The sequence below is a fragment of the Gavia stellata genome, chromosome 33 (assembly GCF_030936135.1).
Source record: "Gavia stellata isolate bGavSte3 chromosome 33, bGavSte3.hap2, whole genome shotgun sequence".
Classification (NCBI taxonomy): Eukaryota; Metazoa; Chordata; class Aves; order Gaviiformes; family Gaviidae; genus Gavia; species Gavia stellata.
Window position 1 is genome coordinate 2632125 of NC_082626.1, and position 25541 is coordinate 2657665.

Sequence of the window (25541 nt, forward strand, 5' to 3'; positions counted from 1 at the left end):
AGGCCAAGGATGCTTAGTCCAGGACAGGGCTGGTTTGCCAGGAGGGCACCGAGGAAGGCTTTTTGTTTGAGTGAGGGGGATTTTGGGGTCCGACATGGGCAACTCCCCTCTCTGCAAGGGTCCATCCAGCCGTTGACGGAGATTTCAGCTTTTTGCCTCGATTGGGGAACACCCGCAGCACCCCCTGCCTCGAGTGCAGCCCGGGGACAGGATCAGGTCCCCCCGCACAAGCCCCCCAACCGGTGGGATCTGGTGAGACCACGTATGTATCTGTGCTTGCAAAGCTTCTGTATTACTGCCTATATTTCCTTCCAGAATCAATACAGCCGAAGCCTTCCCACCCCGTGTGCTGTCGTCATTGCTCCCCGGGGTGGCGGTGGGGGGGATTGGGAGGGCACTTCGCTGCACCCCAGCCCGGCGCTCGCTTTTGGCCTGGGGGGATCTCTTTCAGCCCCACAGCCAGGGCTGGGGCTCCCTACCATGGGTAGGGGGAAAGCAGGGGGGCCCCGTGCACCCCGACCCACCCAGGGGGGTGCCTGGGGTGGGATGCTGAGAGCTGGGGCAGCTGGGGGGGTCCTTGCAGGGCCAGGAGCCCCCCCGGACCCGGCACTGATGCAGGGAAGGGCTGGCGGGGAGGGGGTGGAATTTGGGGAGAGGGCTCAGAGGTTTCCTCCCCGTGGGGTTTTGGGGAGCAGACATTCCCCTGCATGGGATGGACTTGGGGGGGGGGAGTTGTGCAGAACCTGAGTGAGCCCCCGAGTGCAGGTTTGCTCCTACCATGGGGACGGCCCCGGCACCCCGCCAAGGGGACCCCCTGGCCCCCCCCGGGGCCGTGCCAGGCACTGGAGCGAGGCGGGAGGAGATGCCGGGGAGAAGGAGAGAGCCGTAAAGCCGGCACGTAATCGGCTTTACCCGGCACAGCGCCGGGGAGCCGCGATGTGAGGGGAGCGCGGGTGGGCGGCCGGGGCGCAGGCACAGCCAGGTAGGTACCCGGGGTGCCCATCCTGGGGGTACCCCCTGCCCCAGTGCTGGGATGCCTGGGTCCCCCCAGGCGCGCGGGATCGGATCGCCGCGGACTTGGGTGCCAGTAAGGCTGAGCCTCGCGAGGGCAGCGGGTGCCAAGGGGTCTCCGGGGCATCGCTGCCGCCTTCCAGCTTTGGGCTGGCGTGCGGGGACCGGGCGAGGTACCCATCTCCCCTCCCAGGAGGGGGGTTACAGTGGGGGATCTCAGAGGTGGGTGCTCGCAGGGTGGCAGGGGCTCCAGTGCCACCTCCTCCCTGTGCCCCATTTGCCCCCCATCTCTCCGCCAGCTCAGGGATGCCAGTGCCACCACGCCGGGACAGGTACCCCGCGGAGCCGGCAATGCCGAGGAGCTGCAGCGCGGCCCCTCTGTGCCGCGTCTGGCCCTGAGGTGGGAATCTTGACCCCGAGCCTCGCGCCGCCGGGCCCCAAAAGTCATGAGGTTGTGCCCAAAATAGCGGGTTACTGAATGGCGGAGGGAAGCCAACCGCGCCGCCGGGACCTCGTGCTCCTGCCCAGCCACGCTGCGGGGAGAAATTAGGTCAGGAGGCGAGGGGAAATGTCATGGGTGCTCCCCATGCCCCCCCACGGGACCCAGGCGTCCTGGCACGGCAGGGCTGGGTCACGCCGGGGAAGGGCTGAGCTGGCGGCGTTGCTCCGTGCCCCTTCGCCATCCTCGGTGCCCCACGGCTCGTATGACCTGAGGGGTCCTCACATGGCCCCACAGGGACCTTGGGGACCTCGCACAGCCTTGTGGGGACCATGTGCGGCCATGGGGACCTTGCACATCCCCATGGGGACTATGTGCAGCCATGGGGACCTTGCACAGCCCCATGGGGACCACACACAGCGCCATGGGGACCATGTGCGGCCATGGGGACCTCACACAGCCCCACGAGGACCTCACACAGCCCCATGGGGACCATGTGCAGCTGTGGGGACCTTGCACATCCCCATGGGGACCATGTGTGGCCATGGGGACCTCGCACAGCCCCATGGGGACCATGTGCAGCCGTGGGGACCTCGCACAGCCCCATGGGGACTATGTGCAGCCATGGGGACCTTGCACAGCCCCATGGGGACCATGTGCAGCCGTGGGGACCTCGCACAGCCCCATGGGGACCACGCACAGCCCCATGGGGACCTCACACAGCCCCATGGGGACCATGTGCAGCCGTGGGGACCTCGCACAGCCCCATGGGGACTATGTGCAGCCGTGGGGACCTTGCACAGCCCCATGGGGACCATGTGCAGCCGTGGGGACCTCGCACAGCCCCATGGGGACCTCACACAGCCCCATGGGGACCATGTGCAGCCGTGGGGACCACGCACAGCCCCATGGGGACCTCGCACAGCCCCATGGGGACCATGTGCGGCCATGGGGACCTTGCACATCCCCATGGGGACCTCGCACAAGAATGCCTGTGACAGAAGTCCAGCCCCCTCCGGCCGAAGCACCGAGTCAGGGTGAGCTTTCTCCAGCTCCTCCCGCAGTCGTGTGGGGCTGAGCCCGGCTCTGGACCCCCCCGGGAGGCTGACAAGATGGAAATGGGAGCCCAGAGCAGGGGGCCATGACCTGGCCTCGCTCACTCGTGCACCGAGTGTCAGGGTCTCTGCGGAGGCACCCTGGGGTGCACGGCCGGGTGGGAGCACTGGGGTTTGGGCACGGTAAACAAATAGGGAGGGGCACACACAGGGGACAATCGGGCTTTTTGGGGGGGGAATCTAGCACAAGGGAGCCTTGGAGCAATCACTGGGATGGGGTAGAGCCAGGACTGACCCTGACGTCTGGCAGGCCCGGGGGTTTAGCGGGCCAGGGCATGGCTGAGCGAGTGCTGGGGGCCCCGCAAGCCCCACACTGCCCCCCTCCAGGCCCCTGCGTGTCCTGGGGGATTAAGGTCAGGCCACCCCACTAATCCCAAGGGTGGTTTAAGACGTGAGCTTGCGCCCGCTGCCACCCCCCAGGGTTGCACCCCAAGGCGCTGCACGTTGTGGGACACCCACAGAGCACCCTTGGGGGGACCAGGCGGGGCTGGGGGGCCGTGGCTCAACCCTTGGGGTGGGAGGGGGCCAGGGCAGCTCTGCCTCGCCGCAGCAGGCTTCGGCTAAGCCTCCAGTGCCGGCGGGCCGGCAGGCACGGGGCACAAGCTCCTTACGGCTCCCAGGCAAAGGCTCCTGACCTCCCGAGCCCCGTGGGAACTGGGGCAGCAGAAAGTGGGGGGCAGCCGAGGGGGCACTTGGGGTCGCTCCCCAGCCCTGGGCAGGGCAGGTACCCCCAGCGTGGGGCGGAAAGGGGGCCCTGGACGAGCCCGTTCCCGGCTCGCTGCTTTTGGGGGTGCTGATACCGGCACCCCAGCTTGTGCAAAGCAGCAGGGCTGGCAGCTTTCCTGGGGACCGCGGTTGTGCAGTGGCAGGACGAAGTGACTCACCTGAGGTCGCGCAGGGAAAGCGGTTGCAGAGGGTGGAAGCGGCGATGGCGGGGGATCCTGTTTCGGGGTTCGGGGCACTGCTCGCCCACACGGCCGGGAAGGGGAAGGAGGGCAGGTTCCGAAGGAGAAGTGGGATCTGCCAGCGCCAGACGGGCCAGGCTTCCCCGCAAGGGAAGTTTCGAGAGGGAGCACCAGAATTGGGTGCTGTGGGTGCTGTGGCAATGTGGGGATACATGTGGCCCGCTCAGGACCGGATCCTGGCAGCTGCTGGTGGCACCGCAGCTGGGCCCCGACCCCCATCCTGGGACCCCCCAAAAACGGGTAGTGCGGGCAGCCAGAGCCAGCACGGCTCCTCTGGGACGGGTGAGCGGCGATGGGGGGCTGAGGCAGGGGTGCAGAGATGGGGTGCAGAGGTGGGGTGCAGGGATGCAGTGCAGATTCAGGGATGCAGGGATGCAGTCTGGATATGGGGGTGCAGAGATTGTGGGTGCAGAGATGGGATGCAGGGATGCGGGTGCAGGGCTGCAGTGCAGATTCAGGGATGCAGTGTGGCTATGGGGGTGCAGAGATGGGTGTGGCAGACAGGGTGCAGGGATGCAATGCGGCTATGGGGGTGCAGAGGTGGGGTGGCAGGGATGGGGGTGCAGGGATCCGGTGTGGCTGTGGGGGTGCAGAGGTGGGGGCGCAGGGATGCAGTACAGATACGGGGGTGCAGAGATGGGGGCGCAGGGATGCAGTGTGGCTATGGGGGTGCAGAGGTGGGGGCGCAGGGATGCAGTGCGGCTATGGGGGTGCAGAGGTGGGGGCGCAGGGATGCAGTGTGGCTATGGGGGTGCAGAGGTGGGGTGGCAGAGATGAGGGTGGAGGGATACGGTGTGGCTGTGGGGGTGCAGAGATGGGGGTGCAGGGATGCAGTACAGATACGGGGGTGCAGAGATGGGAGCGCAGGGATGCAGTGTGGCTATGGGGGTGCAGAGGTGGGGTGCAGAGATGGGGGTGCAGGGATACGGTGTGGCTGTGGGGGTGCAGAGATGGGGGCGCAGGGATGCGGTGTGGCTATGGGGGTGCAGAGGTGGGGTGGCAGAGATGGGGGTGCAGGGATACGGTGTGGCTGTGGGGGTGCAGAGGTGGGGGCGCAGGGATGCAGTGCGGCTATGGGGGTGCAGAGGTGGGGCACAGGGATGCAGTACAGATACAGGGGTGCAGAGAGGGGGGTGCAGGGATCCGGTGTGGCTGTGGGGGTGCAGAGGTGGGGTGCAGGGATGCAGTACAGATACGGGGGTGCAGAGAGGGGGGTGCAGGGACCTGGTGCAAACAGCGGGGAGCAAAGATGGGCCGAACGACACGACGCAGTTATGGGGCACAGGAACGCGTCGAGAGGGGCGTCGGGCGGGACACGCGGGTGCGGGGGGGGTGCGGGGGGGGGGTGTCTGTGCCTCTGCGTGTCTGCCCACATCTGCCGGGGGCGGGGTGCACGTTCACGCGTGTGTGCAGCTCCGTGCGTGCCCGGGCACGCGCGCAGGGTGCGCAGCCGTCTGTCTGTCCGTCCGTCCGTCCATCCCTCGGGCTCGTCCCCGTGTCCGTGCGTGGCTGCGGGGCGGGGCGGGGCTCGGGGAGGGGGGGGATGCGGGCAGCCGGCCGAGGTAAGCCGTAGCCATGGCGACGTGAGCGGGATCCGGTGGCCCCCGCGGGGATGCTGCTCCCGCCGGGCCGCCCCGGCCGCCCGTGCTGCCGCAGGTCGGTACCGCCGCACCGGGAGCGGAGCGGGGCTGGGGGTGCCTCGGGGCGGGGGGGGGGGGGGGGGGCGAGGCGGAGCAGGGGCTGGGGGGCAGTGGCGGCTTTGGGGGGACACCCCCCCCGCCCCGGAGCTCGGGCGCTGGCAGTGACAAAGGGGCCGAGGTGCCCACCCCAGGGAGAGCTTCTCCGTGTCCCCCGCTTTGCCTTCGCACCCCCCCGCAGCCCCCGTACCTCCTTTGCATCCCTGCACCCCTCCTCTCCCTCCTGGGCACCCCCCCCCCCCCACGTCCCCACCCTTTGCATCCTGCCCTTTGCATTCCCCACCTCCCGAATCCCTCCCCTACCTCCCCCTGCACCCCCCAGATTCCTCCCCTGCACCCCCCCAGATCCTTCCCGCATACCCCCGCTTCCTCCCTTGCCTTCCATCTCCCCCACACCCCCTCCAGCTCCGGGTCTGGGGGGCAGCGGAGGAGTCTCCCCCCATCCAAGCCGGGCTGCCCCAGTCCCTGACTTCTGCTGGGGTGCTGGAAGCATCCCCGCACCCCCCCCCTATGCCATAGGGATGCTCCTGGGGGGGCACATGGGGGGTGGATTGGGGGTCAAGCAGCAGAGAAGGACCACTCCCTTCCCTGTTGCGGGGGGCCCCCAGTTCTCAGCCGCTCGGGAAACTGAGGCACGGGGAAAATCTCGGCAGCCAGATCGGTGCCGACGTGGCCACCAGCTTCACGCCTGCCCTGCGCCATCACGTCTCACCTTGCTGAGCACATGGGCCGGGGCCGGCTCTGTCCCGGGGCAGGTTAAACCCCTCTTTGCGAGGAGGACGCGTGTTTATCAACAGCATAATATTCCCCGGCTTGGAGGGAATCCGGAGATTGGGGTGGGACAGGGGACCACGTCCCATGGCGCCACGGCCGTGGTGAACCCGAAAGCACCGGGGAAAACTCAACCACCCCAATGTTGAGAGGCCCTTGGTGACACCCGCTTCCACGTGCCAAATCCTACGCAGGGAGGCTGTAATGGTCCCCACCCCACGTCCCCAAACCGCTTTGGCCCAGGGAGGAGGGACAGGGCTGCGATGGAGCTTCGGAGCTTCGGCTCCCCGTCCCGCTGGAGCAGCCTTGAGGCTGCTCCCGCTTCACACCCTGTATCAGAGCTGGCTTGCGCCGGGGGGGACACTCTCCAGCGGCTTTCCCCAGCCCCGCCACGGTCTCCCTGAGCCTTCAGCCTCACCAAGGAGCCTCCACTCCCTTTCCCATCCCTCCTCCTCCTCTCCGCTGGCCCTGGTGGCTCTGGCCCAGGGCAGAACAATGCGGCCGGTCCAAGCCTCGGTGCAGCCCCGTTTCTCAGCCAACCCTTCGCCAAGTGGGAAATCCGGGGCAGAGTAACCTAGTTTCTGTGCTCACAAGGAGCTTTCTGTCCCGGCCAAGCAAGGTGGCGGGGAGAGCACTGCCCTCCCGGGGCTTGGTGTCCCACCGGGAGGATGGTGGCACCGGGGGAGGCAGGTAAGGAGGCCCCGACAGGGCAGGATGCTCCTCAGCCTTGTCTGGAGCGGGATATCGGGGTACCCCAGATATGGCTATGGTGTTGGGGGCACCCCAGGGCTTTGGCTTGGGTGGGTTTCTCGCCCACAGCCATCCCAGAGGCGCCTGGGTGGAGGATGGAGCCTGCAGGGAGGTGGGACAGCTATGGGCTCTATGTGGGGGTGATGCTTGGCCCCGGGGGCTGTTTGTGGGGGGCGACGCTTGGCCTCATGGGGCTGTTTGTGGGGGCGATGCTCGGCCCCATGGGGCTCTTTGTGGGGGGCCCTGCTTGGCCCTGGGGGGCTGTTTGTGGGGGCAATGCTGAGTGCTGGGGGCTGTTTGTAGGGGATGATGCTCGGCGCTGGGGGGCTGTTTGTGGGGAGTGATGCTCAGCCTTGGGGGGCTGTTTGTGGGGGCAATGCTCGGCCCCATGGGGCTCTTTGTGGGGGGCCCTGCTCGGCCCTGGGGGGCTGTTTGTGGGGGTGAAGCTCGGTGCTGGGGGGCTGTTTGTGGGGAGTGATGCTCAGCCTTGGGGGGCTGTTTGTGGGGGTGATGCTCGGTCCCAGGGGCTGTTTGTGGGGGTGATGCTTGGCCCTGGGGGGCTGTTTGTGGGGGGCAATATTCAGCCTCATAGGTCTGTTTGTGGGGGCGATGCTCGGCCCCACAGGGCTCTTTGTGGGGGTCCTGCTTGGCCCTGGGAGGCTGTTTGTGGGGGCAATGCTGAGTGCTGGACGGCTGTTTGTAGGGGGTGATGCTCGGCCCCACGGGGCTGTTTGTGGGGGCAACGCTCAGACCCGCTGTCGATCCTCACAGTCAGCAGGAGAAACGACGTTGCTTTGCTCTCACCCCAAAGATTTCCCCAAAGCCAGGAAGGGAACCCAGGCATCCCAGCACCCCGTTTCCCCCCCACGTCACCCCCTGGGCACCCCAATTGGAGGAGCAGAGCACCCCGGCTCCCATCCCAGCTCCCTCCGCCAGGCTTCGCTGCCCTCCCTGCTGGGACGCAACGCAGGCGAGGCGGGAGCAGGCGCCCGCTGCCTCAACCTGCTGAGGCTCGTCCTCTTCCAGCAGGACTTTCTGGTTCCCGCAGTCCCCGGCGGGGCCACGCTGGGCTGGGCTGAGCCGCAGCGAGCCCTGCCACGAGCCGAGCTGGGAGCCTGGCACCGCGGCAGGACCTTGGCCGCTCGCTGGGCGCCTGGCAGCGCGGCTGGACCTTGGCCGCTCGCTGGGCATGGGCCCGCAAGGGTTTTCTGGCCGCAGCCGCCTGCGACCAGGCGCCTGCCGGGTGCCGATGCTCCAGGGACGGAGGTGAGCCAGCTCTGTCCTCGCCCGCCGGAGAGGTAATGCCGCTTGCTGGGGACGCGGTGGCCGCCTGCGATGGGTCCTGGGGACCACATGGTTCTCGAGACTTTGCTCTTTTCCCATTGCTTCCGGCAAGAGCTGCAAAAAGAGCTGCAAGGGGGGGGGTGTCCCATTGCCCCCCGCTAATTTTGTGGACCCTCTGGCCACTAATGGAGCCGCACGGAGGAATCCCTGATGGGGATGGGCTCTGTGGGGCTCTGACGGAGCATCTGGACACCCCTGTGCCGGGGGGGTCCCACTGGAGGGAGCTCAGCAGGACGTGGGAACGTCTCCGCCTGTGCCAGGGTCAGTGGGAAGCTCTCACCCATATTCAAGGGCCACACGTGGCTTGAGGCAGGGCCCCCCCGCGCCGGGTGCTGGCTTCCCCCCCCCCCGGGTTCTGGCTTCTCCCCGCCGTCTCGTTTCCGTTCAGTGACACGCAGCCCCAGCGGCGCTTGCCCTGACCCTCTCCCTTCCCACAGGGATGGTGCTGGGACCCTCAAGGGGTGCATCCCTGCCGCCCCCCGCCATGCCCGCGGCTGCCCTCCGCCTGCTCTGCGGTGTGGTGATGCCGGCCGCCATGCTCTGCGCCGAGCCCCTGCCCCGCGTCGCCTTCCCCAGCGGTGAGTATGGCACCGAGAGAGCAAAAGGGCTGGGGAGGGGATGGGGACAAACTGGGTTGCGTGGGGACAACATCGGCTTGGGAGAGCTTCCATCCCCAGGGCTGAGCATCCAGCATCAGGGACCCACGGGCTGCTCTCCATCGCAGCCTCCGCAACTCGTTACCCCTCTCGTTAGCCCCGCGCAGGGCTGGGGCATGGGATGGCGGCTATGGGGCTGGGGCTGGGTGCTGGTGGCAGCAGGGCGATGCAAAGGGGGGCTGCGGCGGGCAGATGTAATGAGGCTGGTTGGCACCCACCTTTGGGAGTGGGAGCTGGGTGCACCCCGGGGTGCCAGCTTTAGCAGAGCGATTTTGGAACCCACCTGGCACCCGGGGATCTGCTCAGGGCCACCCTGGATGGAGGAAAAAGCTGCCTCCTCGGCGGCACTGCGTCCCGCCTGCGTGGCCGGCCAAATGGCGGGTGACAAAGAAAGGGGTTTGGGGGTGCTGTGGGGCGGCGGCGTTGGGGCAGGCAGGAGAGGTCTGTGCCCCACGGCAGGGCCGTGCCCTCCCGAGGCGCCTGCCTGCGCTGCCACTTCCCCTTCCTCATGCAGCTATTCCGAGAACTGCAAAATCTCGCTTTTCTTTTTCCTTGTTTCGGTGGCTGGCGGGGACAAACGAGAAGCCTGCGGTCCCCAGCTGCGCTTGAGGGCACCGTGGGGGCTTGTCACCCCCCCCCAGGCTGGCACCTTGGGGCGGTGCGTCCCCCAAATGGAACGTTGCCCCATGGCCGTGGCCCCAAAGCACCACGGGCAGAGCTTGCAGCCCAAGAGGGAAATAAGCACCCCGTTTCTTACAGGACAGCAAAGCGGCGTCAGAGGGCGAGGGACGCGCGGGCTTGGCAGCCTGGGGACGTCCGGCTCTTGCAGCAGGACCCAGAGGGGATGGGGCGGAGGTGGGGACCTGGAGGGGGAAGTGGGGACGGCGATGGGGGGGGGGCGTGGGGGAAGCAAGGCACCCCATTTCCGACGTGAGAGGTGTCACGAGCCGCAACGGCAGCTGCTGCCGCATCCGCCTGGGGTTGTTGGTGGTGGTGGTGCTGGGACGTGTGTGTGTATCCCTCAGTCCCCGTCATCCCCCTTTGCTCCTGCCAGGGGACCCTCGACGGACCCTGACCCATTTCAGCCAGGACAACGTCTCCCACTACGACATCTTCCTCCTGCACGAGAGCGAGGAGGAGCTGTATGTGGGGGCCCGTGACCGGGTGCTGGCCCTCACCGTCGGCACCCCGGGCAGCATCCGTGCCAAAGCCTCGGTGAGCAGCAGCCGCTTTTGGGGAGGCTGGGGCGGTGCTCTCTGCCGTGCCTCAGTTTCCCCACTCGGGCTGGGGCGGTCGTGGCCTGGCTCAGCAGCTGTGGACCGTCTCCCTTCCCTCTGCAGATAACGTGGGGACCCACAGCTGAGAAAACCTCCGAGTGTGCTTTTAAGAAGAAGAGCCAGGAGGTGAGACGGCACCCCGGGGGGCTCGGGGGGGACCCCCGCAGAGCTGCAGGGATGCTCAGCCCCTGCCTCTGCTCCTTCCCCCCCCCCAGACCGAGTGTTTCAACTTCATCCGGGTCCTTGTGGCCCTGAACCAGACCCACCTCTACGTCTGCGGGACCTACGCCTTCAGCCCTGCGTGCACCTACATCGTGAGTGTCCCCCCGCCAAGGACGGGGACAAGGGGCAGGGTGGGGGGGCTCTCCGGACGTGTTGTGGCATTGCGGTGAGAAGCCACGAAATACTGGCCCAGGAGCCCCAGCGGGATGGGGGATTTTTGCTAATTGCATCACGGGAAGTCCCCTGGGACGTGGGGTGCCGGGTGCCCCCCCCCAGCGAGGTGCGTCCTTGTGTTTCATGCACTAAAGGAGCCCATGGTGTTTCTAACCACGGCTGCCAGTGGCTTTTCACCTGCCACGTCAGACGCAGGTGGTAAACCCCTGATTTTTGGGTCCCGGTTCCCTTAGGTGACCCCAGGCAGCATGTCCTGCCTCAGTTTCCCCACTTGCTGAGCACGTGGTGAGCACCGCAGCTTCCCCACAGGCCAGAGGGAGTCCACAGCCATTCCTTGCAGATTTGGGGGTTGTTTTAACTCCGTCGGCTGATTTTTCTCCCCTTTCCCACAGCACCTGGAGAACTTCACACTGATGTCCAGCGGCAGAGGACAACCTTTCCTGGACGGGAAGGGCCAGTGCCCCTTTGATCCCCAGCACACCTACACGGCCCTGCTGGTGGGTGAGTACGGAGCCGGTGGTCCCCACGGGTGGGCACCCATCCCTGAGACGGAGCGGAGGGTGACGGCGGGAGGGGGGGTCCCTGCCGCGGCTCACCCCCACCCCGTCCCCGAGCAGACGGCGAGCTCTACGCCGGCACCATGAACAACTTCCAAGGCAACGAGCCCATCATCTCCCGCTCGCTGGGCAGCCGGACCCTGCTCAAGACGGACGCCTTCCTCCGCTGGCTTTCGGGTGAGGACCCCCTTAGGAGAACCCCCGGCCCCCCTCACCCTCCCCGTGCCGGGGGGTGCCTGCAGCAGCGCCCCCCGCCCCATTCCAGCTCCTCACCCGCCTGCCCTGGCTGTGCCCCACAGCCGACGCCGCCTTCGTGGCCTCCTTCAGCATCCCTGGAGATGACAAGGTCTACTTCTTCTTCGAGGAGACGGCCGATGAGTTTGATTTCTTCGAGCGGCTGCTGGTGCCGCGGGTGGCCCGCGTCTGCAAAGTGGGTGCAGGGATGATGACGGAGGACGATGATGGGGGACGATGGGGATACCCAGCTCCTGTCGCCCTGGGGCTGAGCATCCTCCCTGCTCCCGCAGAGCGATGTCGGGGGGGACAAGGTGCTGCAGAAGAAGTGGACGACGTTCCTGAAAGCCCAGCTGGTGTGCTCGCAACCCGGCCACTTCCCCTTCAACGTCATCCATCACGCCTTCCTCCTGCCCCGCCGCGACGGCGGTGCCGACTTCTACGCCGTCTTCACCTCGCAGTGGTGAGTGGGGGCACCCAGGGGTGCTGCGGGTGCACCGGGGACCCGCGTCCTCCCCATGCCCACCTTGCTGTCCCCGCAGGCAGGCGGGCAGGGCGGGCAGCGCAGCCGTCTGTGCCTACAGCCAGGAGGCTCTGGAGGAGGTCTTCGAGGGCAAGTACAAGGAGCTGAACAAGGAGAGCTCTCGCTGGACCGTCTACAGCGGCCCCGACATGAGTCCCCGGGCCGGCAGCGTGAGTGCTGCCCACCCCCGGGGGACAAGACCCTCCCGGGGGATGATGCTGGTCCCCATGGGGAGGGGTCTGTCTGTCCCAGTTTGCCCTGTGTCCTCGCACTGGGGTGAAATGGTGGTGGTGTTGCAAGCGGGATAATGGGGAAGGGGGGGGGGGTTCCTTTGCACCCAACTGATGCTGGCATGGGGCACATCCCTCCCCTCCCCGTGCCTCAGTTTCCCCTCACCAGCACTGACTCCTCTCTCCCTGCAGTGCTACATGGGTGCCTCCTCCGACAAAGCCCTCAGCTTCATGAAGGACCATTTCCTAATGGACGGGAAGGTGTCACCCACCCAGGGGCGGCCACTGCTGGTGAAGACAGATGTCACGTACACGCGCATCGCGGTGGACGAGACTCATGGCGTCTCGGGGACCACTTACCGCGTCATGTTCCTGGCCACGGGTGGGTTTACGTGGGGGTACACGCAGGGTACCTGGTCACCCCTCCTACCCTTCCCTTGGCCCCCCAAAACACCGCTGATGTCCCCTCTGCCTCCGCAGCGGAGGGTTTCCTGCACAAAGCGGTGGAGCTGCCCGCGGGTCCCCACATCGTGGAGAGCATCCAGCTCTTCGGGACGCCGGAGCCGGTGAAGAACCTACTGCTGGCCCCAGGGAAGGTAGGGGATGGGGATGACCCAACAGCCCACCCCAAACCCGGCACCGGGGGGAAAGCGGGGAGGCTCAGCCCTGCACCTCTCCTTCCCCAGGGCATCCTCTATGTGGGCTACTCCCGTGGCATCCTCCAAGTCCCGTTGGCCAACTGCAGCCTGCACCGGAGCTGCGCCGAGTGCGTGCTGGCGCGGGACCCGTACTGCGCCTGGAACAGCTTCGAGGGCTCCTGCCAGCCCACCCGCACCACCGCCGCCGAGGACATGTGAGCCAGGGAGGCAGCGGGATGAGGATGGGAAGGGGGATACGGAGGGGACCGGGATGCTGATGCCGCCCTCCCGGCTGCAGGAGCGCGTGGCTGCAGGACGTCGAGGCGGGGAGCCCAGCCACCATGTGCCACCGCGGGAGGAGCACAGCCATGCCCCGCGCCCGGGGGGGACAGGAGGAGCCCGCCGCAGAGAGTTGAGTATGGGGGCGCGACGGGGCGGAGGTGCAACGGGATGGGGACTGGAGGGGGGGGACGGGGTACGTGGGGTGCACTGCATCACCCTGCTCTCCCCCTCTGCACCCCGCAGGGCTGAGCCCCCCGCTTAACGCCGTGGTCCGCCTGCCGTGCCCCCGCCGCTCCGCCCTGGCCACCTACAGCTGGCAGCAGCCCGGCAGCCGGGGGGGCCGGGGGGACACGGCGCTGCTGCCTGACCACACGCTGGTGGTCATCATGCAACGGGGGACTGCCGGCACCTACAAGTGCCAGGCCACTGAGAACGGCTACACCTGGACCGTGGCTCATTACCAGCTACGGGACCCCAGTGGGGCAGCCCCCCAACCGGACGGGCTGGCCGAGGAGGGGTTGGCCTGGGGGTCCTCAGGCCTCAGCACCCCCCGGTCTTACTGGCCCCAGTTTGTCACCGTCACCGTGCTACTGGCTGTGACACTGGCCGCCGCCGCCTGCCTGGCCCTCCTCGCCTACCACGACCAGCTCAAAGCCAGGAGCAAAGTGCGGGGCTGCAGCGCGCCCCACAGCCCCTCGTCCCGGCACCGGGAGAAGGTACCCCTCAACGGGGGGACCGGAGAGCCCCCGGTACCCGGAGTCCCCACCGAGGAGGAGGAGGAAGGCTCCCGCGCTTGCTGCCTCCAGCTTGATGGGGACATCGATGCTGATAACAACAGGCTCCACGTCCCGGCGGGGAACACGGCATGACGCCGCTACCGGGTCGGGGAGAGCGTGGGGAAGCAGTGGGGTGGGGGATATGAATGTGAAGGGGTTTTTTGTTTTTTTTTTTTTTCCTTTTTTTTAATTTAATACACGTGTTTTAACATAAGGTAACATTTTGGGGTACTGGCGAGGGGCAGCGGGGCGGGATGGGGCCCTGGGAGCCGCGGGGGAGGCAGCGAGGGGGTGGGATGGGGGAGAGTGGGGGGCGAGGGAAGGACGTGGGGACAGGGAAAGGACGTGGGCACAGAGGCCGTGGGGCAAAAAAAATGGGGCCGAGGGCAGGACATGGCCATGGGGCGAGGATGTGGGGTGGGGACGGGCGGATGCTGTCACTGGCGTCCCCCCAGGAGAAACCCCTGGGATCCATAAAAGCTCCAAAACGGAGAAAGCCGCACCCGGATGGGCTCCATGGGCCGACCCCACCGGCACCCACCCTGCGCCGCCACACCTCCCCCCCACCCTGGGTGCTGGGGGGCACCACATCGCCTCCACCCCCCGTCAGCCGAGGTGGGGGACCCCCCACTCCCCACCAGCTGCCCCCCCCCCCCAGGGTTTGCCCCTGCTGCCTTTTTGAGGACGTCGAGCTTCTTTTTTTAAGACGAACCAGCTGTAAATTGTCCTGCTCTTTGTACATGTGATTTTATTCTTTTTTTTTTATTAAAAAGGAAAAATTACCGCGTCGTGCTGCACCCAGGAGGGCAGCGCCCGGTCCCGCGGCCTCCGCGGTGCGTGCGCGGGCACCTGTGCAAGGTGAGGGTGGGCGAGGTGTGCACGCTGTTACACGCACTTCCAGGCGCAGCGCGTGCCTGCGCCAGTCGTTAAGGGCCGCTGGCCCTTTAAGAGCTGTAATTCGGCGCTGGCCCTTTAAGAGCTGTAATTCGGCGCTGGCCCTTTAAGGTGAGGGCGCAGGCGAGGCCTCCTGCTCTGCGCATGCGCACTCCGTTCCCTGCGCGTCTTCCCGGGGCACAGCGGGCGGCCGTCCTCTTTACTGCGGCCGGAAGTGCGCGGGATCTCTTCCGGAGCGGCGTCAGCCCTTCCCTAAGATGGCGCCGGTGCTCGGGCGCTGATTGCTCGGCCGGCGCGCGAGGCCCCGACGCGCTGCCGCTGCCGCCGTTCACTTCCGGCCGGCGGCCGCCGAGGGCGGAGCGGCCATGGGGTGGCGGGACCGGCCGGCGGCGGGGCGGGGCGGGGGTCTCCCGCCCGCCGGCCTGAGGTAAGGGGGTGGCGGAGGCCCGGCCTGGGGCGCGGGGCGGGAAAGGGGGCTCGGATGTGGGGCGGGAGGAGGAGGCCCGGCCTGGGCGAGTGGCGGCGGGGCAGGACGGTGGAGGCCCGGCTCGGGGCCGGTGCTGGGGGGGGGGCGGTTGGGGGGCCTGGGGCGGGGTGGGGGGCTGTGGGGCGGGACGGTGGGGGTCTGCGGCAGGTGGGTGACGGGGAGCACCCGGGGCAGGCTGCGGGAGGGGGGCGGCTGGCGGGGAGTGCTTCGGGAAAAGCGGGGCCCGGGGCGCGGGGAGAGGTTGGAGGGGGCGGTTTGGTGCAAGACCCGCTTGGGTGAGGAGACGGGGGCGGGGAAGGGGATGGAGGTCCCCTGCGCCCGCGGGGCTGCGGGGGGCAAAGCTGCAGGGCGGGGGGAGAGAGGGGGACATGCCTGCGACATGAAACCAGGGTGCTGGGAAAGGCTTCTTGTCTGCACAACTGCTCATCTGCTCAGTGACCTTGAGCAGGTCCTGTGCCAAACTTTGCACATGTTCGCCGCCTTTAGAGCGCATCGGATTTTTTTTGGCCGAACATAAGCGCTGAGGGCTTTACCTGTAAGGTAGGAGGGAGGCTTGCCTGCCTCCTGCTCACGGTCCCCTGTGCACCGGCGGCGCGGGGAAGGCGGCGCGAGGCTGTGGGTGTGTTGGGAAGTGCTGGCCTTAGAGTGTCTCTGCCTCATCGTTTACAGAGAGACATCTGCTCGCGGAGGAACTGCAGATCTTCAGTGAGGCTGTTTTTATATCCACTTCCATCCTGGGGTAAATTTAAGGAGCGCAACGGTAAAGACTTTGAAAATGGAGCTGCTTACTTAGACCAGGTTCGGCACAACGTGGCACAGATAAAAAGCTTCAAATTTGAGAGACTTGTAGTGGATTTGTTTGATCTCGTGCTTTCCTACTTGAGAGGATCTCCACAGGCAACCGCGTATAGCGGTTGGGGCTTGGAAGGGCGGCCTCGCCGCCTGCTTCTGGATGGTTCCCAGGCCCTCGTGCCTAGGCATTAGTATGCTGAGCAGGAGACATCCTTGGCCGGGGTATACAAAGGCCCTGTCTTTATTTGCCAAAGAATCATATTTAGATACAGCTGCAACAGAAATGGTTTGGAGAACGGATTGATGGGGCTGCATTAAAAAAGAGATAAATTGGTGCGTGGGGGTTCATACTAAGTTGCGGTCTGTGTTCGGAAGACTGAAGCTGTATCCCGTAGGTCATGCCTCAAACTAGCGAGAGAGCAGAAGCAGGTACAGTCTACTTGGTAATTCTCTGCTTTAATGTCTAGGCAGAAATTCAAGAAATGCTTTTCTATTCATGGTGAGAAGTCACCATCTGTATGGATCTATTGAAGTGTAGTTTTGGCACAGCAGCTGTTTAAGTGTTGAAGTACAGAATGGCTCCGTGACCTGGGAGGGAAGCTGGTGTACTTGTATTTCGTTTTGGTCAGTCCTTCTGAGATTTAGCAATTACTTTTATATCGATGTCCCCAAAATTACTTGAAAGGTCATCAAAGAGTGTACTGAAATTGGATGTGACAGGATCACTGCTCTGAGCAAGGCCCTAGACTTCATTTCTGGAAGGATAAATGTTCTGAGCAAAACTCTCATCTTGGCGGAGCAGGAATAGTGGCCGTGGTGGTCAAGTCGAAGCATCCCTGGTGATGCCAGGGTGCTTTCCCTCTTCACCTCCCCGCAGGAGGAACTTACGGCTCTGATCGCTTGCGGGCCCTGGCGTTAAAGTGACATCGTCGTTCTAATTTAGATCCTGAATGAAAGTAGTTGTTAGTAAGAGTCCAAAGAAAGTACAGTTATTTCCTCAAGGAGGTTATGGCTAAAATTCTAAAACCAAAGCACTATAGCACATAAAACTAAATAAAAATCAAGGATACTTTTAAAATTATTATTTATTTGTTTTCCTTATTGCAGCAATGAGGATTTTTCTTAGCAGGTACACCTTACCTTTCACGGGGGGAGCTCGGTTACGTACGGTTCAGTTTTTGGGTGGCAGAGGACTTTGGAGTATGGACTAAACCATCAGGCTTCACCAGGAAATTGTATTGGCGACACTTTATTTTATTTTTTTATAAAATATTAAGCTAGTGGGACTCCTAATAAAATAATGCTTTCATAGGTGCTGTGTGCAGATAATTCCTGTGTAGGAAGCTTTATGCTGTCTAATTATGCCTGTATTAGTGAACCAATGATACTGTAATTATAATTAAAGCAGTACAACTTTTGTTTAGACAAGCCGTGGTATTTGTTATGCATTATCTGTCAAGTCAATTGACTGTAATAATGAAGTGTAGTTTCCTTTGTACTAGATAAAATAGGGTTTCCCCCACCCTCCCTGTTGGATCCGGGTGCCCTTGGGTATTTTTAACTTCACTGTCCATCAGCAGGAGCTGTGGCAGCCTGTAATGCCGTTTGCTGATGTTTAGCAAATATTTTGTTGGTGGATAGGCAATTAAATGGTCTGTTGATAGCACCCACCTACCCCCCCCCAATTTCATAATTGTAATTTCTTCTCTGTGCCAGAGGTAAATAATTGCCAGTTGTTTTGCGACTGCATTTCTAACCAAATGGCTCTTGACTGTTTGAGCTCTCTTCACGAAGCCGGCAACTGGGAGACATTTATGCTGTGGCCTTTCTGCGTTACACTGATAATGTAAAATGGCCCCCAAATTGGTGTATGGTGTTGACTGCATCTCATGTTAAATTTGAGTTCTCACTCGGTCGTTCATTCAAAGTGAATCTGATTTCGGATCTCTGGTTTTGGCACACTTGTTCCAGTTCCTGCATTTGCAAGTGGAGCTGCTTGGTATCGCTCTGCTCAGCTTGTGCCTGTGCACAGACTTCAAATACCCATTTGCCAGAGCTGTGATGCAGCTGCAGTCGAGCCCTTTCTAGTAATTTAGCAGTGTGTTATTCCTGAAGGCCCGTAGGCTTTTTTTGATACAGAAGTAAAGTCCTTGTGGTCAGTGAAATAATCAGTGTCATGTGGAGTTGATTCTTTGAGATGCTCTTCTCTTTTTGCTTGTGTATGCCTTGTCCCTGCGAGGGGATTAGCTTACTCCAAGCTTGGTTAATCATGCACCAGGTTAGAGCAAATGACAGCCAAAAGGGAGACGGGTGGAACTACCCAGAGTTGTGTCCTGCGGAAGCAGTTGTTGGGGACTGCCGGGACGTGGCTGCCTGCGGGATGAGACGCAGGGAGCCAGGCTCAGGAAGGGTTTGCCGGAGGAGGCTGAACGGGGACCTCCCCTCCTCGTCCCTCAGTTCCCCGTACTCTGAATGCTGCCAAAATGGAAGGATGGCAGGTTTGTAAGTGTTACCGTACCAGAAGCGATGATGCAGTATTGGAAGCGAGGATGAACTTTGCTCGCCTTAGCTGAAAAGCGCGGTTAGGCGCTGCTCAACTGAGAGATCCCTGGGCTGTGATTTTTTTAACCCTTTCTTTCCAGGGTCTTGATCATCATTGTGGAGACTATGTGGCTGTTTGCGTTTGCCTTGTTCTCCCATTGTTGCTCCTTTTTTCACAACCTTCTCTTCTCCCTTCCCCGGCTTGCATCACCCTCCAGCTTCAGGAATATCGAAATGGAAACACGCAGAAAAACGTGTCTTAATTTGTGCAGGGAATCTGGGAACGCAAATGGAGACTTGTCACTTCCTTCTTTGTACAGAGCCTGGAACTGAAAAGTGACATCCTGACATCTAGGAGCATCACAAACCCGGAATGACTGGGGAGAAGCTGCTTTGCTTGACAATCCATATTCCCACGTGTTCGTTAAAAGGTAGTGCTTGCTGTTGGAGCAGTGCTCTTCCTCTGTGGATTTCAAACTGCTTTGCAAAGTCTGGTAAGCTTTGCTTTGCAGCAGTCTGGACCGTAGTGAGAAGTGCCATGCGTGCAGGCTGCTGTTAGAGTTTAACAAATAGCTACGGTGACATCAGAAGGTGCCGCCGTCAACCATGCGATACGGCCCCACTGCCTGAGGTTACAGTCCCACCCCTCTGCCAGCAGAACGGTTTATGCAAGGGCTCTCTGTGTACTTCAGGAAAATCGGCAGAGTTCGGTGACGTAGGCTGCTTTAGCTAACTTAGGTGCTTCATCATCTACTGAAAGTGTCTCTCGTTTCAGATGCCGGCACTTCCAATCTAGTCAGTCAAGACAGGAGGGCTGAGCCTGGATCTGCTCTGTACTTTTGAGGTAGATCTGGGGTGTACCACCTCTCCTACCCGTCGCTGAGGAGTCATGGAGGACAAACGCAACATCCCCATCATTGAGTGGGAGCACCTGGACAAAAGGAAATTCTACGTGTTTGGGATTTGCATGACTATGATGATCCGGGTGAGCGTTTACCCTTTCACGCTCATCCGGACACGGTTGCAGGTTCAGAAGGGCAAGAGCCTATACAACGGGACTTTCGATGCTTTTGTGAAAATCCTGCGGACAGAAGGGACAGCTGGGCTCTACCGTGGCTTTTTGGTCAACACTTTCACCCTGATCTCCGGACAGTGCTATGTGACAACATACGAGCTCACTCGAAAGTACGTGTCACGGTACAACAACAACAATGCCGTGAAGTCTCTGGTGGCAGGCGGCTCAGCCTCCCTGGTGGCCCAGAGCATCACGGTGCCCATCGATGTGATCTCCCAGCATCTCATGATGCAGAGGAAGGGGGAAAGCATGGGCAGGTTTAAGGTGCAGAACCAAGACGGCAAACGGTTGTTGGTCTTCGGCCAAACCAAGGACATCATTGTACAGATTTTCAAGGCCGATGGCTTTAGAGGCTTCTACAGGGGCTATGTGGCCTCGCTGCTCACCTATATTCCCAACAGTGCAGTCTGGTGGCCCTTCTACCACTTCTATGCCGGTAAGTGAAAGGAGACTTTGAATGTATCTTATCCCAGGAGACCTAGAAGCCCCTCAGATCGACTCTGAAACTGTGGACCCAGCGTGATTTGCGTTCTCTCTTTGATTTGGGGTGGGAGCAGAACCTATCTTGAAACAAATAGCTGTATCCAATTTAAACAAATTTTGCAGATGTTGGGTGGAAGGGTAACAGAGCAGCATTGTTTTAAATACAGAGTTAAAGAATAGGGGTCTGAGTGCTGGAGGACTTAAAACGAGGTGGCTCTAGGCAAGAGGGACTTGATGCGTCTACTTTAACTTCCGCTAATCCCAAATAATGCTTACTTTCTGCATGGAAGTGAGGAAGGCTGTTGTCTGGCGTTGGGCAGTTTTGAAGCCACCGTGTAAGTCTAACTCGTCTTTCAGTTCACATGGACTGAGGAGTCTCGTATAAGGCAAGAAGAATTCTAGAGCCACAAATCTCATAGCAAAACCAAACAACAGGCAGAGACAAAGGCCAAATCTTCTGTGGTTTTGTGTCTTAAGATCATGCTTCAGCTTCTGTAGCTTTAAAACTGGCACCAAGCCTTGGGATATAAAACTACACTTAACAGTATGTTCCCTCTCCCTAGCTCAGCTCTGGTAATCCTCAGGGTGTTCCCAAGTACTAAAGATATTGGCCAGCTAAGATTTTTTTTTTCCCCCCTCCCTGATAATCCTTTAGATTTGTCATGCAGCTTTGCGTGTGGTTTTTAGGCTAATATTTACCTAATAGCTATCTGCCTAAAAGTGATGATAAAGAGAGGCTTAGATTTCACTGTACTAGGCTTAAAGCATATCTTGGAAATCACCTGCTTTTAAAAACACAGGCATCTCGAATGTCTGGTGTGCTTTTCAGAGTGGGTGCATTCTGGTAACAATGGGGAGCGCTGGTTATGCATCGGTGCTGCATTTAAATGGCAACAGCAGCTTGGGATGTTGGTGCAGTCTGAACTTTTTGGGAGCGCTCCCTTCACTCTCCACATCAACAATTTTTAATACCAAAATCCGCTGTATTAATTGTAAGACTTTCATGCCAAAAAGGTTCAGAAGTGGACATCTAAGAACAAGCAAGTTGATATGGAGAGAACGGAGCTTGCCTCTCTCAGATGTTTGTTCTCTTTCCTAGTCTTCTGCAGTGAAAATCAAGATGATGCTAAACGTAAGCCCCAGCGGTCAATACATCTCTGCTTTGTCTGCCTTTTCTAGTCCTCTGTCCCTGGATAGAGTGCTGGGCTTGGCTGGCAGCAGCAGGGGTATTTGAACCTTCCTCAGGGCTCAAAGTACGCTGCTGGCAGTGACTCAGATCCGTGTTCTAGGTCGCGAGCAGAGCAGCTTCCTTCCCTCTTGTCAGATAGACCCAACCACCACATCATCCAAAGAAACTGGGACTTTGGACGGTTTTCCCTACAACTTTAACCGATAAAAGTGTGGGAGTTTCAAGTCCCATTTGCCAGGTAGTAGGAGCAGAATGAGGAAATCCCTGGGATGAGCAGTTCATAACGCTTTCCTCCTTAGAGATCCCGCAGCGGGATACCATGTGGATATCTCTTGGACTGTGTGCTCAGTGGTAGTGACGGCTTTCTGGATCTGTGCGAATCTCTGCAGACAACTTCTGATAGCCTTGTCTAGAGGTTTCCCCCGCCTTTTAAAGGGGGCTGAAGGTTTCCGTGCTCTGTTTTGGGGACATAGAAGCTTATTCTGCCCTGTTTGCCCAGCAGGTCTGAGAGCCTCTGTTTGAGCTGATGAGAGGCTGTATGATGGAGCGCTGAGCCCCCGGGGTGTTTACGGGCTTGCTCCCTGCGCTTTGCTTAACTTCCTGGTTGATGTAGAAAGCACTACTTAGATATGCTGTGGGAGGAGGTGACAGGTTGTAAATGAGGGGTTCTGCCCACTGCAAATCAGTCTAAATTAGCAGGTAGAGTTGAGTGGCTGCTTATCAGTTCCTTGTCTGAAACTTCACTCTCTCTCCCATTCCCAGAACAGCTTTCTAGCTTGACTCCTAAAGACTGTCCTCATCTCCTCCTGCAAGCTATATCGGGGCCACTTGCAGCTGCCACAGCCTCCACGCTCACCAACCCCATGGATGTCATCAGGGCTCGGGTTCAGGTAAGAGCTCAGCCTGCTTGGCACGTCTGTCTGCCACAACGGTGTGACGCAGGGGTGGGGTTCGGTCTCAGCTCTTTGATCTTTGTGGCCTCAGGTAAACGGCTCCCCTTCTCTCTCTGTTCGTAGGTTGTTTTGTCCTAGATATCATGCTGCTTAATTTGCAGTCAGCATTAATAGGAGGCAGCTCAGGTAGCAAGGCTGGCTTCGCCTACCTGGACTGCTCAAATGAGGTTCCCCAGCAGGTGTGGCATCATTCAGAAAAGGAGAGGTGCTTCTAGCAGTGTCAGATTTAGTGAGACTCGAGCTGTCGTGTTGATCCAGCCCCTTTTAGATGGGGGCAGATGCAATGCCAGAGGAGACAGGTCTAAGAATCCCACTTAGTGCTGCCTCTTTAGGACTTCTTGCTTTGTTTTTTTCCCCCTCAGAGAGCTCTGGAGACTAGATCGAGGTTATTGGAGTGGCTGATCTGTAGTCTCTAGAGTCTTCAGGTGGAGCAGAACCCCAGAGCAGCTCAGCGTGAAGTCTGGCAGCTCTGTGAATATTTGTTCTGGCTTTGCAGGTGGAAGGCAAGAGCTCCATCATCCTCACCTTCAAACAGCTCATGGCGGAGGAAGGTCCCTGGGGTCTGACTAAAGGCCTCTCTGCCCGCATCATCTCGGCCACTCCTTCCACCATCGTCATCGTGGTGGGCTATGAAACTCTGAAGAAGCTGAGCCTCCGCCCGGAGCTGGTGGATTCGAGACACTGGTAGAGGCAGCTGGCGGAAGAGAAACCTTTTGAACCCTCTGAATTTGGACCATCACGGTTGAGAGCTCGGGAGGAGAGGCAGCTGCTGCCTCCTTTGTCTCTTGCTGGTTTCACAGTACAAGGCAGAAACAAGAGCAACTGCAATTCACCTCTTTAGATTTGATCGTAATACAGTGCTCTGCTGCTGTTTCTGCTTAAAACCATCAAAACGTGACCTTCGGCAATGCTGTTTGCCTGTGACAGTTCATTCGAGAGCAGCCAGGTATGTGAACGCATCCTGGCGAGTTCTCAATTCCCTTTTTTTAAATTAAAGACTTACTGGCTGAAGCAAAAAGCCAGTTTATTCTTTAAATTATTGTAATTTTTGCCAAACTTCCGAGGAGGGGAGTCTGACAGGCTGCAGCAGAGCCCTCTGGTGGGTTGGGTGCTGATTGCAGTTGTACTCTGGGAAGCTGGAAGAATAGAATAGACAAGTAAATTTCTCCGATCATCCACATTTCTTTTCTAGAAGATGTGAGACGAGAGTAACCTGGAACCACTGAAGACCTTACTTACTGCGTTTTGAATAGATCTGTACATACCTTTTTTGTATGTTCTTGGAAAATGTTTCCTATCTCTCATCCTTCAAACAGCAAGCTGGCTGATAGGCAAGTTAGGAGTTGAGTTGGCTGTTTGTAATTAGCTGATGGCAATTTTGACACCTAACCTATGTTTTTAATCTGTTGTTATTTAATTTTTTTTATTTTAGGGAAGCTTATTCTGATTTCTGGGGGACTGCGTGGTTGTTCTGTGGCCTTGTTCAATGTGAGTGTCAATACTGCATGTTCAGGGTGGCTGCTGCTGCTTCCCACCTTTAGTTAGTTTAAGCACAAACAGACGCGGAGTTTGGAAGCGTCAGATTGCTGTGCCGCCAGCAGCCGAGCTGAGAACTGAATGTGGTTTGAGCTACAACTGGATGTGAGGTGGGGAAGCAAAAAAAGCTTGTACTGGCTTTTGATCCAGTTCAAACCTGATTGGCATGTTCATATTGAATAAGAAGTAATGGTTCGCTAATACTTTCTAAGTTTAAATCCTGCTTATCCTGTTTGGGAAGGGCAAGGACGGTTCTTTTGCACACTCTTGCTGGATCAAAATCTTAAGCTATGGTCTGTGTTTTTTACCAGATGAAAACTTGCAATCGAGTGGTGAAGCAGGAGGCTGCTCTTTGGGGAGGAGGAATGAAGGGATTGTTTGACTTGACTCTGCTGGTCTCAGTATTTGAGATTTGCCTCTCATGATGCCAGCCCACGCGTGGTGCTCATCCCAGTTAGTTGTGTCTCCGAGAGGTGAGCGGCGCACCTCCAAATAACAGATGTGTCGCCGCCTCTGTTCCTCTCACTGCCGTAACAAGGAATTCTTGGCTGTAGCGTTGATCCTGCCAAACTGTGGCTGCTGCCGGGCTCTCAGCTGTCTCTTCACCTCGGACTTGCTAAGTGTGGCTCTTGCCTTCATCCCCACAACATCTGCGGTGCAGAGACTGGATGTGCCCCAGTTTCTGCTGGAGGTGGAACAGCTGCTGCTGAAGTCAGAGAGAGACTTTCATGTTTAAGGGCAGAACTTGGTTATAAGTTACAGTACTCTTTAATGGGGTTGCAGATAAGTCATCAAAGGCCTTTTAATCGCACCTTTCTTTTCTGCAGTGTTAAATAAGGTGATGTACTCCAGAGCCACTGACAGAGCTGTTCAAGCAGTGTGTTTTGCGAGCTGCTCTTCTCACGTTTTTGTTGTTTAAAAGACGACGCTAATGGGCTCTTTCTGTAATAGTGGATTCTGCCCTAAAAAGTGGAACAGCAGCATCACAAGGCTGCAAGGAAGTATCCTGAGCGTATGGTAGCCGCGTTCTCACACAAAGGGGCTTACGCAACATAACGCCAATTACTTACACAAAGTAATACCAATATTAAAAGAAACAATAATAATCAGCTTCTGCTGATTATCAGCAGAGTAAGTCTCGGTGCGTGTCGCGGAAGTGGCAGACAGCACGCATGTAGGGAGACGCTCTCAAGCTTGAGACCAGCGAAGTTCTTGACAACTAATAAACTTCAGAGACCTTCAGCTTGATGCCCGAGTTTAAAAGCACATTAGTCTCAGTGAGCGCACTTGCCAAGGGAGTTTGCCGGTTTCTGTCATTTCACAAGGATGATTTCTTGGTTTTAATGCTTTGCCTTCTGAGTGGCACTAGGAGGAACCGGACCAGCAGAGACTGCACGAAAAACACTGACAGCGACTGTGCACAAGGCTGAACAAGCCGGAAAAAAATGGGCTAAGGCATGTGTAGTACCTGAAACAAAAATTAGTTGCACGCCCAGATCCTCCTTCGCAAACCGTGGTTAGTTCTGGTTAGCTCTTACAAGCAGTGTCTTGACAAGGGAAAAATGTATGAGATCTGTTGCTTTTCCCTCTCTTTCTGTGCTGAACTTGGATTATTATTCCCCCTTTAAATTCTTCAGGCTTGATCGTTTTAGTTCATTAAATGATCGAGAATATTAGTCTGTGAGCGGACTCGGCTGGGGGTTTCCACCGGGATCTCAAGAGAGGGATGGTTTATTGTATTGATCGCTCTGCTTCAGGGCCTAGCTCGCTGTTTCCTGCCGTCACACGGCAGATGAAGCATTTCAGCCCCCGGGATTGTCATTACTTTCTGCCTTTGAACGCTTAAGCCATTTTGCTCTGGTCTGGGGGTGAGCTGCCTTCTGCAGGGGCCCAGGCCCCGCCCCCGGGCGGCCGAAGCCCCGCCCCCGGG

The 25541-nt window shown here is 59.6% G+C and overlaps 2 protein-coding genes across 3 annotated transcripts; both read left to right on the top strand.

Moving 5' to 3' along the window:
- The first annotated feature begins 7457 nt into the window (after nucleotides 1-7457).
- SEMA4A (semaphorin 4A) lies at nucleotides 7458-13754 on the top strand. Its single transcript, XM_059832101.1, is given in 20 exon segments — nucleotides 7458-7544; nucleotides 7547-7600; nucleotides 7602-7631; nucleotides 7633-7797; nucleotides 7799-8020; nucleotides 8022-8046; nucleotides 8530-8670; nucleotides 9803-9963; nucleotides 10089-10151; nucleotides 10241-10339; nucleotides 10814-10922; nucleotides 11039-11155; nucleotides 11278-11408; nucleotides 11506-11675; nucleotides 11755-11905; nucleotides 12158-12347; nucleotides 12446-12561; nucleotides 12652-12818; nucleotides 12902-13014; nucleotides 13129-13754. Coding segments are annotated over 20 exon segments (2937 nt in total).
- A 1834-nt stretch (nucleotides 13755-15588) lies between these two features.
- SLC25A44 (solute carrier family 25 member 44) lies at nucleotides 15589-25221 on the top strand. Of its 2 annotated transcripts, XM_059832274.1 has the most exons (5): nucleotides 15589-15840; nucleotides 18696-18806; nucleotides 19151-19886; nucleotides 21885-22012; nucleotides 22572-25221. In XM_059832274.1, the coding sequence occupies exons 3-5, from the start codon at nucleotides 19265-19267 to the stop codon at nucleotides 22761-22763; spliced, it is 942 nt and encodes a 313-aa protein (XP_059688257.1). In that variant the 5' UTR covers nucleotides 15589-15840; nucleotides 18696-18806; nucleotides 19151-19264; the 3' UTR covers nucleotides 22764-25221. The 2 variants fall into 2 exon arrangements, with proteins under 2 accessions (XP_059688257.1, XP_009810685.1); XM_009812383.2 differs by lacking the exons at nucleotides 15589-15840; nucleotides 18696-18806 and having other exon boundaries at nucleotides 19128-19886; nucleotides 21819-22012.
- Nucleotides 25222-25541: the final 320 nt, after the last annotated feature.

What these genes read in the sequence shown, in the direction of transcription:
- SLC25A44 (XM_009812383.2), top strand. Translation starts at nt 19,265, where the DNA reads ATGGAGGACAAACGCAACATCCCCATCATTGAGTGGGAGCACCTGGAC. An exon ending in CTTCTACCACTTCTATGCCG is followed by an intron (nt 19,887 to 21,818) that starts GTAAGTGAAAGG and finishes AGTCTAAATTAG; the next exon opens with CAGGTAGAGTTGAGTGGCTG. An exon ending in TCATCAGGGCTCGGGTTCAG is followed by an intron (nt 22,013 to 22,571) that starts GTAAGAGCTCAG and finishes CTGGCTTTGCAG; the next exon opens with GTGGAAGGCAAGAGCTCCAT.